Here is a 16,246-nt window from a genome sequence, read left to right as displayed (position 1 = left end):
AAGATTTTGGCAAAACAAACTATTTGTACGAATCTTTGGCGGCCACAAATGTGGAATGAAGTCGGGTGTGGGTCTTGACCACAATCGAAGAATATTTATTACGTATAAACAAGCGAGAAACGGTACTTACAATAATTTACCTCCTTAACATACGCGATCTGGACTACACAAGTAAACATAAAGGACTGCTGCTTTATAACATAATTCCAGCTGGCGATAATTCAATTTCGTGATAACACGAATAATGAAAAACAGGAAATTCCGGACAATTGACGAAATGCTTCCAGAAGGTTATGCTGACAGCTTGATGAATACACAGAGGCTGGCGAAACGACGTCACAACCAGTGCTTTGGAGCCGTGCATTTTTAACGAAGCTGGCGAGCCGGAGCTCTACGTGAAATTTAAATGGAGCTGGAGCCAGTTGTTTAAAACAAAGCTCCTGCTCCAATGTATTTCATAAGATGCTATATGCTACTAGCCTTTTACTAACAGCTGAAATCACATAATTTAACAGAAACCTTTCACAAAATTAAGAATTGCTGCCTCTTTGGCGCACCATTTCTAACTAACCATTGTGGTGGTTTGTTTGTGAATATTTTGAACAGCTAGATATTGCAAATTAAGCGTTCATTTTAAACCTAAGTTTTCGTCTTGGAGCTGGAGCCGGAGCAGTGGTATCAATAAGCTCCGGATCTGGAGCTGGAGCAATTTAACATTCACGACTGCTCCAAAACCTGTGTTAACATTTTATTATAAAATTTAGCTTTTTATCTCACATTTTGCACGTAAAACCATTATATTGCTACGTGTTTTTTTAGTTTTATTGCTCCATATCGGAAAAGTTTACCTATTTTAAAGGTTTAACATTTTATTTTGGTGTTAGTGATTCGACTGGGACTTGACTTGGGAAACTGATGACTTGGACTGGGTGACTTGTTATTTTTTAAAATACTTGACCAACTCCTGACGAATCAAATTCTCGTCAATATGGAGACATATGTTTAGGAGAGGAATAATTAAAATTAAAAATGTATTGACACGATTTTCGGAAACATCAGCTGTTCTCAAAATGTTTTTTGTGCTCTTCTGGAATTACATAAGTCATCAAATTATTTGCTGATTCATCTTCGGGTTCGTCCGAGATCAAAACCTAAAAGTTAAAAAAATAAAATAACTTTAGTCCATTTCGATTTACTCTTGGATGCTTAATAAATGTTTACGGATAATTAAAGATACTGAGAAAAACACACCTTTCAAAATATTATAGAATTATTTTGCTATAACTTAAAAAAACTTCTGAACTAAATGTACAGTAAAGTTGTCGAACCTAAATTGGAATTATTATGATTTTAGGTCAAGATTAAAAAAAATGTTTAAATAAAATAAATTGTCAAGAATGTGAAGGAGCGAGCATCTGTTTTTCTTATTTAACGCGTTTATCTCACGTTACTTGCGAGACGTGTTTGCTGCGATGTAAGTTGTATTATTAAAAGCGGATTTATTCTAAACATTTCGATTGTTTAATAAATCTACAAGCGACCTGACAGTACGCACTTTGAAATTCAATGACGGTTTGTTTAGTTTAGATTTTAAATATATACGAATGCGGACGAATTACATTTGTAATGTAATTTTTTTTAAGATAATACTTTAAAAAAAAATAAAAAATACTACCTAAATATACCGTTATAAGTACGTCGATTTTATAACTTTGAAACACAAAATTTAAATGCTGACCTGTACAAGTTTCTCGCATGATTCTGAAACATCTTCTTCCATAGAAATCTTAACCCACTTATGAAGCTCTCGGATAATAACGTAAGTGTTTTTCGACTTTACAAACATGCGGCCAGGTTTATCCGCGCATAACTGAAAAATAACAATTCAAGATTTCAAATTTTATTTTTATGGCAGAGAATCTTTTACATTAAACATTTTTATGAGAATTAGAATTCTTCTAAGCCTACAAAGAAAAAATATAAAGCAGAATATTTGATAATACCACAGCATTCGTTTTCAGTTGGTTAGGAAAATGTTAATTCTGTAATTTTGATGACGCTCTTAGAAGCAAAATGTATTTATCATAACATCCAAACAAACAGATTTTCGGTTTATTAAGTTTCACACTTAGTTTAATGTTTATCTTTGACTGCTATATATTATAAAAAATCCTACCAAAAAACATTTTCTTGAGGTTAAGCAACTGTAAAAGTGCAACACAATCCACCTAAGTAAGTTATAAAGCAAACAATTTATGTAATTTAGTGCAAAAAACGTATAGTTACCAGCATAACGGTTTCACGGAGAATCTTTATAATATCGGGGTCTTGTTCCCTCTGCTTGTCCGGGGGTAAATATTGCAAATCGATCGGGAGTTTGTCGTTGTCATCATCGTCAAACTCTTCACCGCCAGCTAGTGGCAGCAATATGTGCGAGAGGATGTCAGCTTTGTCGCTTAGCAACCATTGGTGGCTTTCTGAACAAAAAGTTAAAATATATCAAAAAAAATAAAATAAATAAACAAAGGAATAACAAAGAATTGCAACAGAGTACATGACTGACAGTATTATTACAGGTTAGATACGGTCTAAAATCTACATCAAGGATCGCCATATTTTTATATTCCTGAAAAAAGGTCAAAATTTGTATTAACTAACCAAAAAAATAAAAATACCATTTCAATGTATGTACCTATTTTTATTTAACTCTAACTTTACATTTTAACAAAAATATTTTTAGTAACAATATTAAAAATTTGTTTAGTAAGTGACCACTTTTGTCACTTACTGCACTGATGATGGCAAAAGAAATTGCCGAAACGTTTGCTAATAAAAAAATTTGTTTGTTTTCAGCATACTGATATATTGGTCTATCTTTGGTGCCTTCACATATACAAATACCATTACTAATCTTATATAACGAAATGCGAAAAGGCCACAAGCCATTAAAGAAGTGGTTCTCAAACTTGGGTCCGCGAGACAATTTTCTGGGACTGCGAAGCACCTAACAAAAAATCTACACCACGTTCCTGAAAAAAAAAATATTTTGTGCAATAAAATTTCCAGGCAACTTACTTTACCAAGGGAACAAACACAATAATAATAACTATGCTGTACATAGACCTAATTGTGAAACAAAAAAAGAAAGCCAAACTTAGGCTCGACCCATACGTAAAGGTGATATTGCGCCAACGTAATTCCAACGTGTTTGCACTCGTCATCACAGGCTATGATTAGTTTTTCATTTATGTTATTGCAAGTTTCGAGTGGAATTGTGCATTGTGGTGTCATAGCATTGTTGCGTTCACTAATGAGAATTTAGTTTTTACAGCTTGCTGCGCTGCCACCGTGGGCGGTCACGTTTTTAAAACTGTTCGTGATTGCTTCACTCCAATAAAGTGATTCGTTAGAGGTTCCACTTTTTCCGTGGATGTATATTTTTAAGGGGAGATCGTGAGCAATTAAAAAAATTGCTGAAGGACCGTTGTGTAATTTTTTTCAAAAAGTAGAACCACTGTATTAAAGGTTGGCAAACACTGGCGTAAAGTTTTAACTTACCATAATCGAAACAACAATTTCGCAGCAACGCTGCAATGCCTCCTCGTCTGATCACTGAAGCGTGACCAAGATACGCAAATAACTTCTGTATCCTATTCTTCGATGGATCAAGGAAGTAGTTTCGTCCTGATGAAAATACAAAATTGCACTACAGTCAAAAGTTGCCTATGGAGCACTATTTGTGGCCAAAGATGATTTTCCTTAAACACAATTGTATGATATTATTTTTGAAAGTCAGGTGTATTGATGGTCAACCTAATTAACTACTTTATATAAGACCCTTGTGTCTGTTTACTAAAGGTCGACCGATATTCATTTTTTGGACCGATACCGATACCGATTTTTTTTATATATCTTAGAAATGTTCAAAACTTCAATTAACTAAAAAAAATTTCTAATAATGTTTTGGTTTATATACCTTTATTAATAATTAAACTATTATTTTGCATATTAACTTGACCTGATCCTAAAACTAAATTTTTTTAATAAAAATATTGATAAGTTATCGGCAAAAGTATCGGCTTACATTTACCGATACCGATATATCGGTAGAAGCCAAATATCGGCCGATATTATCGGTAAACCAGTATATCGGTCCATCTCTACTGTTTACCATATCTTATTTTTTAGAGGTATATCTGGGACCAGTGTTCCCGCTGAACGTATCACTTTTGCGCAAATTTTTAGGCACTTGCACACTTTTTTCTTTTTTACATATTTTGGATTTCAGTTGTCTCAGAAGCCCAAACTTCTGTGTTAAAAAAAATTACAATTAACAATCTTTGGGCCCTTTGTGTTATGTCTCAAACGCAACGTTTTGGACATAGGATTAAACGGAACACTGTCTAGCAAAAAATGCAAATTTTTAGTTTTTAGCTCATTTGGTTAACACTTTTCCTTGGCCTACAGGGAAATTAAGAAAATTTTGTATATTTTTATTTGCATTTACTCAGGGTCATGAAAAAGGTGGCCGCTGGTCTAGGATCCTACCACAAATATTAAATCAACACACAATATTTTTGTTAGAGTGCGAGTTTGCATTTGGGTGAGTGTGGGTCAAGTATTATTATATTCATTATTCAATAGTAATACTTGACCCACCTTAACCCAAACACTAACCCGCACCCTAACCCAAATATTGTGCATTATGGTAGGATTGTAAACTAGCGACAAAAAATCTTGTTTTTTTAGCAGATGATTACCTTGTGGTAGTTGTGTTAGATTGGAGAAAAACGAAGCGAGATAGTCCAAACTTTTGTCGTGCTTATTATAGTTATGTTTGTAAAACACCTCCAACAGTTCATTCATTTCAGGCGCATCCTTTGAGGGTTTGTCGCAAAAATCGGCGATGCAATTTGCAACAGCAGCACTACCAGTGGTGGAACGTGTCAAATTGCTGAAAATCATGCAAGCTTTGTGTGAGAACTTAGAGTTGCTGTCACAGATAACGCGTACAAATTCAGGGATAATGTTGTAACGTTCCAACAAAACTTCGGTTACATGATCCTCGGACGACAAATTGACCAAAGAATTGTAACAATCCTCCACCACTGAAGCATTGGAGTCCTTTGTTAAGATAAGAATGGCCTGGAAATAAATTAAACAACATAAGTTTTAATTAAAAATGCTACAAAAGGTTCCAGGCTTTCACATTGATAGATCTTGGTTAAAACCCGTTTTTTTAATTTTATATCTGGAATACAAGTGTCCTCGTTGAAAAATCGTAATTTACTTCTATTCAGATTTTTACAAACCATGCTTTATTAGAATTAAGACATGATTAAAAAAAAGGTGAGTTGTGCTAGATTCCTGAACTTAAGGTGTGCATAAAACCTTGATTGAATGTACTTTAAAATTTGGTGCTATACACCCAAGATCTCAGCGTAAATGCAGACTAAGCCAAAGCCTGAACTACATTGACTTTTTTACTGTGAACGCACTTCACAGTAATTTTTCACAAAATGTGCGGCTGCGGCTGGAAGTAGGGTTCCTCTCCGGGAATGTTTCAAAGGAAGTTCTTGGGATTTCCCGCGAACTAACAATCCCGAAAAAATGGAATTTTTTTATAATTCCGGTAATTCAGCAACATGGCAAAACTTTAAATAAACCTTGTCGTTTTTGACTGTTATAAACAAAAAAAAATATTCTAAACCTATTTAAGTCGTTGCCTAAGTTACTTTATTTATGCTCACTAGCGAAAAAAACTTTAAATTTATTCTACCAATAAAAATGTACCCTGCATGCACTTTTTTCTAAATAAAACAAATAAGGGTGCAGCCTTAAATACAAAGGTCTTGTTAAGATTGCAGAAACAATAGTACCGAACATAAATGAGCTTAATTAAATGTTTGGAGCTAATATAAAATAATTTTAAACATCATAATGACGTAATTAGGTATAATTTTTTCGTCGAGATTCCTAGGACATTTTATTTTTCAATCCATGTTTCCCGGGGGTGAAAAGAGAAACCCTACTTCCAACCTTATTACCTCCAGAAGCGACTTGTTGTCCACGATTAGCTTCCTTCCATCTGCGGAGGCCGTTAAAGCCAGAACATTTTTTGTAGCTGTCAACTTTAATTCAAGACGCGTTGAAAGTTGCAAGAATTGCAAAAGTTCCTGGCAGACTTCTTCCATTTTTTACAGCCAATTTTCATGGACAAAAATGAACAAAACTAATTTTTACACATGTCTTTATTTACAAAAAATAACTGGATGAGAGCAAGACTACATTAACACACTATTGTAGCTTTTGTTTCGATTTCAAACCAAAAATTATTGTATAAAAGAGTAAAACTGTGCTGCTTACTATTTATTACGTCGTTTATCGTTAAACCAAGTTCTAGATTAAAAATCTTAAACTGCAGAAAAACCGACTCCTCATCTATTTTTATTGCAAAACAAACCTTGGGAGATAGGACGTCACAATCAGGAGGCATGCTAAAAAATACAACACCTTCCAAATATTGAAATTAAATAAAGAGTTATTCGAGACGTTTCAAATGCTACTTACTTCTGTATGGGCTTAGTTATTCGTATTACGCCTTACTACAACTTTCAACCATTATGCTACGTCACTTTCTAAAATGCATATATAAAAGGGTTCTTTATTGAGCCTAACACAGTTGGCAGCAGGTTTATGCTTGTCGATCAACCACAAGAGACTGACCCTGCTTTTACTCTATTCTATTCTATATCTAATTATTCTACACAATGGGAAAGTTCTATTTCCTCTCCAAGTATTTGTGGTACTTTCTAGCTGCACTTTATTTTCAACGAATTGTTTTTATTTGGTCTTTAGATATAATACTACATCAATATGGTGTTTTCGCATTTCCAACCGGATAACTCAAACGGTTAGCAATAGGTATTTGGAAACTAACTTTCAGATGTTCAGACTATTTCAGGAAAAATAATCTCCTCTTGTTGTTTGCTCAGGCGTAAAAAGAGCTTTCGCGCTTGGCGCTCTTGACGTTTTTACAAAAACTACAACATTTGTAAATAATAATTGTTATCTGGAAAAGCAAGTTTATAGAAAACAAAATGACTTTGTACCGGCCATTTACATGCCAGGATATGATCCGTTTCAACCGGATTAACCTGAATCCACTGACCGAAACATACGCAATCGGGTTTTACCTACAATACCTTGCAAAATGGCCGGAATATTTCATGGTTGCGGAATCACCTTCTGGGGACATGATGGGATATATTATGGGAAAGGTACATGGTTATGTTTATTTTGCTGAGCCTAAAAGTCTATGTTTTGTATGTAAAGCTTTCTTTGGTATCCTGTCATATATGCACAATGTTGTTTTTGATGAAAACATCCAGATACAGGAGGCTACCAAAACAATAGAAACTTTTTTAAAACTCTTCTTTATTTGGTTAAATTCCAGTTTACTAAATTATTCAACAAATATTTTCAACAAAATACAAAAAACTACAATACCCTTGCATTTTAAACGTTGCAGAATGAAAAAAATGTTAATAGTTTTCATTTCATACATGCAAATGACTGCATTTCCTCTGCAAGTGTTGTTGGTAAAAGTTTTAAAAAAACACAAATTTTTTGTTTTTAAGGTGGAGGGTCGATCTCCTGAGAATTGGCACGGCCACGTCACTGCTTTGTCGGTTTCGGGCGAGTTTCGACGTCTTCATATCGCCGCAGAACTTATGGACAAACTGGAGGAAGTGTCGGAGAAAAAGCGAGCACTTTTTGTCGATTTGTATGTCCGCAAATCAAACGAGGTTGCTGTACAAATGTACAAAAAGCTTGGATATGTTATTTACAGGTAGGAAATGGCTTTAAAAAGTGCTACTGAAAATTAAGGTTTTCCTTTAGTAACTTTATATATGGGCATAATGAAAAAGTTAACATGGTTTCTCCACTCCATATTATACATCATCAATCAACAAACTCTTTTATATTAATGAAACACATAACCTTTTTAATTGCAGTTTTTAGAAAAACCTTTTTACCATTTAAAAATATCCTATTAGAGTTTTTAAAGGATTTCCTTAAGGTATGTTTTAGATTTCTAGTTAAAAATTAATAATTACTATTTTAAATAATTTGTTGATATTGAATATAGTATTATTTGAAACATTTAAAATATGATAAGTGTGGGCTCTGATATTTGTTTTAAGTTAAAAATTCAGCGTAAAGTATTTTTATGAAACATTATTTTTATTAGGTAACGTTTTTTGTGTTGTTCCTAATTTTTATGTTTTCTTGTTTAATTTAATCAACTTTATTTATGTTTTTTTAATATGTCTGAGCTTTTCAATTCAAAAATATCCAAACTGTGTTGTTTAATCAACATTCATGTTATCCTGGATATTATTATTCTGCATACAAATTTTTTGCACCTAACAATTTAAAACTAAGGAATCGTTTAACTAGGTCAACCGTCGTTCTGCAAATACAAGGTTAAGCTGGTTACTGGCTAATTAAATAACCAAGAATATATTGAAATGGTGCGTTTGCTCAGAAGAGGTTTAGCTTGGCTCTGATCTGAAATATATACATAAAAATACAAAAATCGGCTTATTTTGCAAATGAAAAAAATTGCTTTGAAAATTGAGTTATTTGTAAAACAGGCTTAAGATTATAAAATAAGCTTAAGATCAGGACAAAAGTTCTAAGTGTTTAATCAAAATTCATTTTTATCCTGCTCAATCTGTATTGCAATTTTTTCTGCTTATTAAACCTAAGGAATATGTTTATAGAACTGTCATCGATTATTATTCGTCTGCTAACGGTGAGGCAGATGAAGATGCGTTCGACATGCGCAAGCCGACCAGTTGGGACGTCAACAAAACCTCGATAATCCCGGGCAAGGCTGTCATCACCCCCGAGGAATTACGTCACTGACCTTGGCGGGGGGACCAAGGTCACCCCCAAAACCCTAGAGATCCCTAAATCCGTAAAGTTTGTGGAAAGCTCAAGTTCGTTGTAACTTTTGGTGTGAAATATTGCAACAATCCAAAACTGTCACAAAAACTAAAAGTTGAACGATATAATAGCAAATCAATAAATTACTCAATAAATCATCCAATTTTTTACAAATATGCATAAATATAAAATACAAAATGGTATACCTGTTTTTAGTTACCTATAAATTTTAAAAAATCATAACATAATTTTTTATGTTTCGATTGAGAAAATGCGTTGATGTTTTTTACTGTTAAAAGGAGAAAGTTTTTGCCTGATGGATTTACATTTACAAACCAAATTCACTTTTCCTAATAATGTAATGAGTTTATGAGTCAACTGTATTTTGTCCATTGTTTGCTTGTTGCTTGAAATAAAAGTAAAAATCAGCGTATGAATGTGATTTGGTGACTAGAAACTTTGATGCTGTTAAACTGAAGATAATTTCAAATTTTGTAAAAAAAATTGGTCCGGATTATCTCAAAGCCCTATTTTGGGTTTTCAACCTTTTTAATTTTGAAATATCCGATAATATTAGATTTCAAATAACTGGATGAAATTCGCGCCGATATGATGATATTCTGACCAGGGCTGCAGAGTCGGACTCGGGACTAAGTTGCATGAAGTCGAATCTATCGCGAAACGCCGATAACTCTCGGTTCTCAGCCAGACGTCAGTGGACACCGGTTACGTGCATATCTAATAAATAGCTGTTAATCGAGTTTTGTGGCTGGAAAATACCAACTGATCTTTACAAGCAAACTAGCAGCGCAATATTTCGGGAATGTCTGATACCGATATTTTGAGTACAAGTACGACCGGCACATTAAGAACCCAATGACGTCATTCCTGTGGTCAAATAAGTAAAAATGGGACAAGGTTGTGTAATAAGCAGACTTGGACAACTAGATAATTCTAGTTTTCTAATTCATTGAATTACAGCAAAATGCGGCTAATTCTAATTCTAATCTAATTTATGAATTGCCTGTGTGCTCTAATTCTAGTTCTAATCTAATTCGGATTTCCAAAACTGCTACTTTTTGTCCAACGGCATTTTTAGTCACTCAGTTGAAACACAGAATTTCAATTAAAACTCTTTGGTTGGAACGACTTGTATGTAATTTTTACAGTCTAAAAAGCATAAAAAGGCTTAAAAATTAGCACACACATATTTACCATTCACATTCTTATAAGAATACTTTGCGATTAAATTAAATTGGTTGTATGTGATTCTAGTTCAAATTCTAGTTGAAATTTGTTTTTTTAGGAATTCGATAACTCTAATTTTAATCTAATTTGAAAAAACTCAAAACAACCTAATTCTAATTCTAATCTAATTTAGAAAAACTAAAATGCTCTAATTTTAATTCTAATATAGTTTTAAAAAGCTAAAATAAATCTAGTTGTCCAAGTCTAGTAATAAGACGCGATGTTTTAGAAACTGTATTATTCCTAATATGATTAAACTTAGTAAACCGACATCAATTCGGCCAATGCAGTGGGGAAAACTAGGAAAATAACTTCCAAACGCTACACGTAATTTTCTACAGTCGAATGTACCCAGCAGCTTTTCAATAGGGATCCAATACTTGACATTTCATTCCGGTTCGTGGTATTGTGGGTAAAAAGTATTGCGATCTAAAACGACGCCATCCCAGTTAAAAAAAGACAGTTACAATTTTTACAGCAGTTTAGTATCGGATCGGCACCGATACTACCAAAATATTGGCACGCAAATCGGCTCTAATCCGATATTATCGAATAACCCTGGTTTCATAATATTAGCGGATCAAGGTATTACTGTTAAGTATCGGAAAAATGTTAAATATAGGAGAGCCCTATTCTTTACTATAATTATATCCTATAAAATAAAAAAAAATAAAACAATGAAGTATTCTTTAAAAATAAAAAAAATTTAAGGCAAAATAAAATACTTGACGAATAATATTATACTATTGCTAATTTTTCGCACAAGCAAATTGCGCCACAATAGGCTCTTTGAGGGAACAATGGTTCGACTCCAGCGTTTATTTAACACAGCAGTCAGCATCATTTTTCTGTGGGTTTCGACTTTCGATGAAAAAAACTGTTAAATAATGTCACGTTATGACGCGTTGCTTTTGAACGTTTTAATTTCATCCTTTTTGCTTGTTTGAGCCTAGTACCGGCGTCATTAGCTATTGGATCGGATTGCGTTCAATCGCTAACTAAATAAAATGTTAAGTATTGGATATCTCTATTCCTTACTATAGTTACATGTTTTATCACACACAAAAAAAAAAAAAAAAAGTTATATGTTTTTTTTGTTTTTTTTTTACAAAAAAGTTGAACTAAAATAAAATGAACTCAAATTATGGAAATTATGGAATATTCTTTTGAAAAAATCCAACGGAAAATAAAACACCCGACGAAAAATATAATAATCTGCTACATTCTCGCAGAATTAAATTGCGCCACAATAGGCTCTTTGAGGTAACAATGGTTCGACCTTTGGCGCCGTAAAACTGCAAGAGCTAAATTAAATTTGCTCGAAATGCGGCTGACGTCCTGGTAATATCCTTCTACAAACAAACAAAGCAAACGCACTGGCCTCGTAAAACCTGGATACTGCCATAACACGATAATTTGATTGCTCGTAAAAAAGCTGCGTCGCCATAATTACATCACTAGGCCGTAATTTTAACGAGGCATCGTCAAAACTTAAAAAACGTTGCTAACTAGGCTCCGGTCCCACGTTTAATAAAAGAGAAGGTGATGTTTGTTGTTATAGCATAAGAGCAGGGTTCGAAAAGTGGTCCTGAAGTGGAAGCAAAAATTAATTTTAAAGTTTTTTTGAGACATTTTTGAATTATTTTATTTAAGGTAGAAATGAATGCCTCCAAAAATAGGCTTACATTTTATAAAAGTTAACAATATTTTGCTTTTTCGTTTAAAGATTTTTATAAATATTTTAGAAACATTTAAGGGTTTTTTAGAAGTTCCGGAGATTTGATAAGAATTTCATCATAAATAATTAATTTATTTGAAATATTTTTATGGCACAGATATTTTGGATTAAAGGGATCTATCAATATTTTTAGAATTTAAGATGTTTCGAGAACAAGAACAAGACTTGAAGAAGTCATTTGGTTAGTTTGCCATTCTGGTGTCTTTGAAATTGTAAAAGTAAACAAGCAAAAACAACTAAATTGTGAATTTGTTTTTCAAATGTTTTGCGAAATTTTAAAGTTTATTATTGCCAGCTAAACCTCTAGTCTTTCTTAAAAATAAGTTAGGCTACGCAAGCTTTCTTTGTGAGTAAATTATTTTACCCAATCTTCAAAGAAAAATAAAAACATTTCACATTTTTCTACAAAAAGCTACTAAAAATGATCAAAAAGAAATGGAAAGTTCTTCTTTTTTTTTCTTAAGCATTTCGACCCTTGTATTGTACTCCCACCGCTGTTATTTAACTTTGCATTTTTGCGGAGGTCGTGAAATTGCGCTGCGCTCATGAGCCCTGTTGTCTTAACATGATTGGATATCCGCCAGGGGTTACTGCAGCTCGTTAAAAAGCTCGTAAAACGATTAACAGGACGTAGAGTCTACATCAGGAAGGTTTGAATCGGTCGAATACCTTGTTAATTATTTCTACATCGCGTTATTCCATGAACAACAGGGTTAACTATTCCTGTGATGCAACTTTGCGATAAAAACAAACTGGTGATTAACTGCTACACGATTTGGGAGTACAGCAATATCAGGCGCGATAATATAGAATTTTTGGGGGGGGCATGATTTGTAGATGACGTCACAAAGTAACGTCATAAAAAGTAACCTTAAGAACACTACACAATTCGTTCCCTTTTTTTTAGCTGAAGAGAAGTTTTAAGTTCGAGAGGTAAATTTTCCATACTAAAGCTTCTTTACAACGATGTTATAGATTCGCGCAAAGCGAAAATGCCTTTATATCGTTTAATTGCTAAAAGATTTATTTTTGCGGGTGCGATGAGACACGCACGACAACTTTTGCCTAAAACGATTTTAACAAAATGGGAAAGACATACTAGAAACGTAATTCAGATTCGCACTAGGCGCGAAAAATGTCTGCGTTGCTAAAATATGCAAAAATACAGTTGTGAGGGGGGGGGGGGGCACGTAAGCCCCTGGATTCACCCCTTAGCGATACGTACTATTTTTACCAAGGGTATTCGCATGCACAGAACCTACATTTCTAGTAATTCACGGTCGTCAACAATAAGTCCACAATTTAATTGTACGCGCTGTTTTCATTAATCCTGTTTTTCACTGTTTTCATTATGGTTTGTCTTTTTAAAAACTTAAATGTATTACCTGAATTTTATAGACTGTTATGTACTCATAATTATTGCATGCAGGTATTTTATTTTGGCTCATGACTTACACAAACAAAATCACCAACACTCCGAAAAACAAACTACTTTTGATCGGCGTTGACTCGACATAAACTTTTTCAGAGATACATCATAAATTGACGTCGTTAAACAAGTGGCCTTGCGAGGCCTGCTTTTATCAAGCAAACAAATGTGAAACTGAAACAAAGTCTATATATGTATTAAAGGAAAAGGCGATAAACTTTTTTTCTATTTAACTCTCTTCATTAGAAAAGTTTATTCCATTTTCGGTGACAATCTTCTGTCGCAAAAGAACAAAAGCTCTACCATTTAGTTTTCGTTGAAAAAGGGCATTTTTTCAGCTTCATTATTCTGGCAATATGACGCAACTATGGTCATCGCGGCGACTTGAAAGGGTCGCGTGTCCAATATCGCCATAAATAAGGTTGCTGACTAATCAAATTAAGTCGCTGCCCTTACAGATGTCCACAATACGTTTTGAAAAACCGGTGCGTGTGTTCAAAACAGTTTGCCGCCAATTCAAATACAAAAATGACCATTGTAACTCTATTGATAGACAGTGGCTGCTCTATGACGTAATAAATGTTTCGAATGGCTCGTTTGTTTCATTCAAAGTTCAGTGTATATTTAAAAGGGACTTCATTTTGCTTGGTGAAAGTTTTACGGCATCTAATAGTGTATTGTAACTTTAAAAGTGTGATTACTAATATCCATTGATTCATTCCAGCGGTTGATCACATTAGTTTAATTTTAAATCGTTTAAAATTAATAATTAAAACAATAAATTAACGTCGAACCGCAGTCAAACGTTTATGCCAAAATACCTTAGTTTCAGCACTGATTACAGTTTATGAATATTTCCTAATTTTTTGTGCGGATATTATTTGTTTATTTTAATTTTTAAATATAGGTTTAGTAGAAATAAATTAACTTAACCATAGATAATAAATAATTATCAGTGGCGAAAGAGAGCAAGAACCTCCTAACAGGGCGCCCCGGTAAAATAATATTTGACCAGGCCCATTTTCACAAGGTCATCCCGCCAATTCTTTGAATGTATTTAAAGTTTTAAACAACCATTTTAGTTTTAGTTGCATACTTATGCACGGCATCGAAGGTTTTTCAAGGTTTCCTTCTTTTATACGTCCCGTTTTTGTCATAACGTGTTACGTAACTTGTTACGTCATCTCTAAAATTTTTTCATCGTTTCTATAAGAAAATATTCCCAAATTTTGTTTTTGGAAAAACATGATTTCAAAAATAGAAAAAATATTCCAAAATTTGTTTTCAAAAAATATGAAACAAAGTTAATAAAAGCTGGGCTGGTTAACCCCTCAGATGACCCTCGTATGGGTTTGAAGTCCTATGGGCGCCTAAAGTCAATCACGCGACCCATAAAGAGCCGTTTGCGACGTAACAAACACGAAATGTGATTTATGGTTTGTGATTAAACAATGGGCAAACAAAGCGTCGCGATAAAAGTTGGGAGGATCTCGCGTCGCGGGCATTTGAGTGAAATTTGCGACAGGGAACCTTTTTAACGATGCAAGAAAGACAAGAAAAATTCACGACTTTCGGCAGTTCCGCTGGTAAAAAAAATGTTTTTGTTTTTTGATAAAAATATTAAATAAATGTTGGTAAGTTTTTGACTCTCGTATTTTCTTTTTAAATAATCTTAAAGCCTTGCGCTGGTAAAATTATTGTTGTTGTTTTTTGGCAAAAAGGGTTAAACTGTTTTTTTAACCGCGTTAGATGAAATAATAATCATCAAGCTTTGAGCAAACACTATTGTATCTACTCAATATATTTTATTAAACGTGATTTGTCTGTTAAGTAAATGTATTGGACGTTAATGTATGGGTTGGTGCTTGATTACAAATCTAACATTTGGATTTTTATCTGCTATCAAAAGTGTAACAAAAAATGTATACGAATATACGTCCATACAAAACGGGGTTAAAATATACAAAACGGGGTTAAAATATGCATAACGGGGTTAAAATATTTTTCAAACATTCGAAAAAGTTAGAGCTACGTTATAGTGTAGTCGTAGTCTACCCGAAAAGCGTGGCAATTAATTTTTTTGCAACAGTCAAGTTAATATTAAGAGTTGGGCCATTCCCCACTAAAATATATTTTACTATGTGGAGCAAGGTTTTTCTTCTTTCTGTTTAAAGGAAATATATTTAGCCTTAAGGCGCCTTGCTTAATTTAGCATAGAAATTACATTTTCTGTTCAACTTTACAATAAATGCCATTAAATCCAGCCATATTTGAATCCATTTTAGGTGTCTAATGCGTCTTGAAGGTTTTGCCAATTTACATCAGAAAAACGCAAGTTTTAGACTAGATGCTAGCTAAAAATATGAACGTACCAGTTCGCTCGAGCAGTTCTTTCAAAGATACATGGTATTACGACCAAAAGTTATGTTTATGCACAAGCCACAAGCCACGTAGCCTACGTGCAATTCATCAACACTAAGCCATTCAATTGCACACATCGTATGTTCGATGAACTGTAGTCAAAAAATGTTTTGTTAATGCCAACTATAAACTATACTTTACCGCGAGATAATACGCGAACAGCTGAACACGCCGTATAAGCTACGGAAGCGCTAGTGAAGTTAAGAAATGGGAATAAAGTTAGTTGACTGATTGAAAACACTTAACAATGTATATTAGAATGCTTTCAGCAAGTACACATCATATTTTCGACTTCTATTTATGAGCAGCAGTTAAAGAGTATTTTGCTGATAAATACGTAATACAAACTATACTTTACCACACGCGTACACGTGGTGTAACCTATATTAGACCAGTTAACTGACTTTAAGCTTGAAATTCACCAGTTCTCGACCTGAGCAAGACAGCTGCCTCGA

The 16,246-nt window shown here is 33.6% G+C and overlaps 2 protein-coding genes across 2 annotated transcripts; one reads left to right on the top strand and one right to left on the bottom strand.

Annotated features, from left to right (window-relative positions):
- Nucleotides 1-839: 839 nt before the first annotated feature.
- Nucleotides 840-6,231, bottom strand: LOC146139141 (co-chaperone protein HGH1 homolog). Its single transcript, XM_083392090.1, has 6 exons — nucleotides 6,048-6,231; nucleotides 4,761-5,145; nucleotides 3,559-3,684; nucleotides 2,287-2,477; nucleotides 1,739-1,870; nucleotides 840-1,151 (listed from the first exon to the last, which is right to left on the bottom strand). Exons 1-6 carry the CDS (start codon nucleotides 6,192-6,194, stop codon nucleotides 1,056-1,058), a joined length of 1,077 nt encoding a protein of 358 aa, XP_083248216.1. The 5' UTR covers nucleotides 6,195-6,231; the 3' UTR covers nucleotides 840-1,055.
- An 833-nt stretch (nucleotides 6,232-7,064) lies between these two features.
- LOC146139140 (N-alpha-acetyltransferase 20-like) lies at nucleotides 7,065-9,026 on the top strand. Its single transcript, XM_083391463.1, has 3 exons — nucleotides 7,065-7,280; nucleotides 7,641-7,852; nucleotides 8,790-9,026. The coding sequence occupies exons 1-3, from the start codon at nucleotides 7,101-7,103 to the stop codon at nucleotides 8,932-8,934; spliced, it is 537 nt and encodes a 178-aa protein (XP_083247589.1). The 5' UTR covers nucleotides 7,065-7,100; the 3' UTR covers nucleotides 8,935-9,026.
- Nucleotides 9,027-16,246: the final 7,220 nt, after the last annotated feature.

This window comes from Ascidiella aspersa, chromosome 6 (genome assembly GCF_963924565.1).
Source record: "Ascidiella aspersa chromosome 6, kaAscAspe10.2, whole genome shotgun sequence".
Classification (NCBI taxonomy): domain Eukaryota; kingdom Metazoa; phylum Chordata; class Ascidiacea; order Phlebobranchia; family Ascidiidae; genus Ascidiella; species Ascidiella aspersa.
Note: the sequence above shows the minus strand (reverse complement) of the source record. Positions and strands in the feature narration are given on the sequence as shown.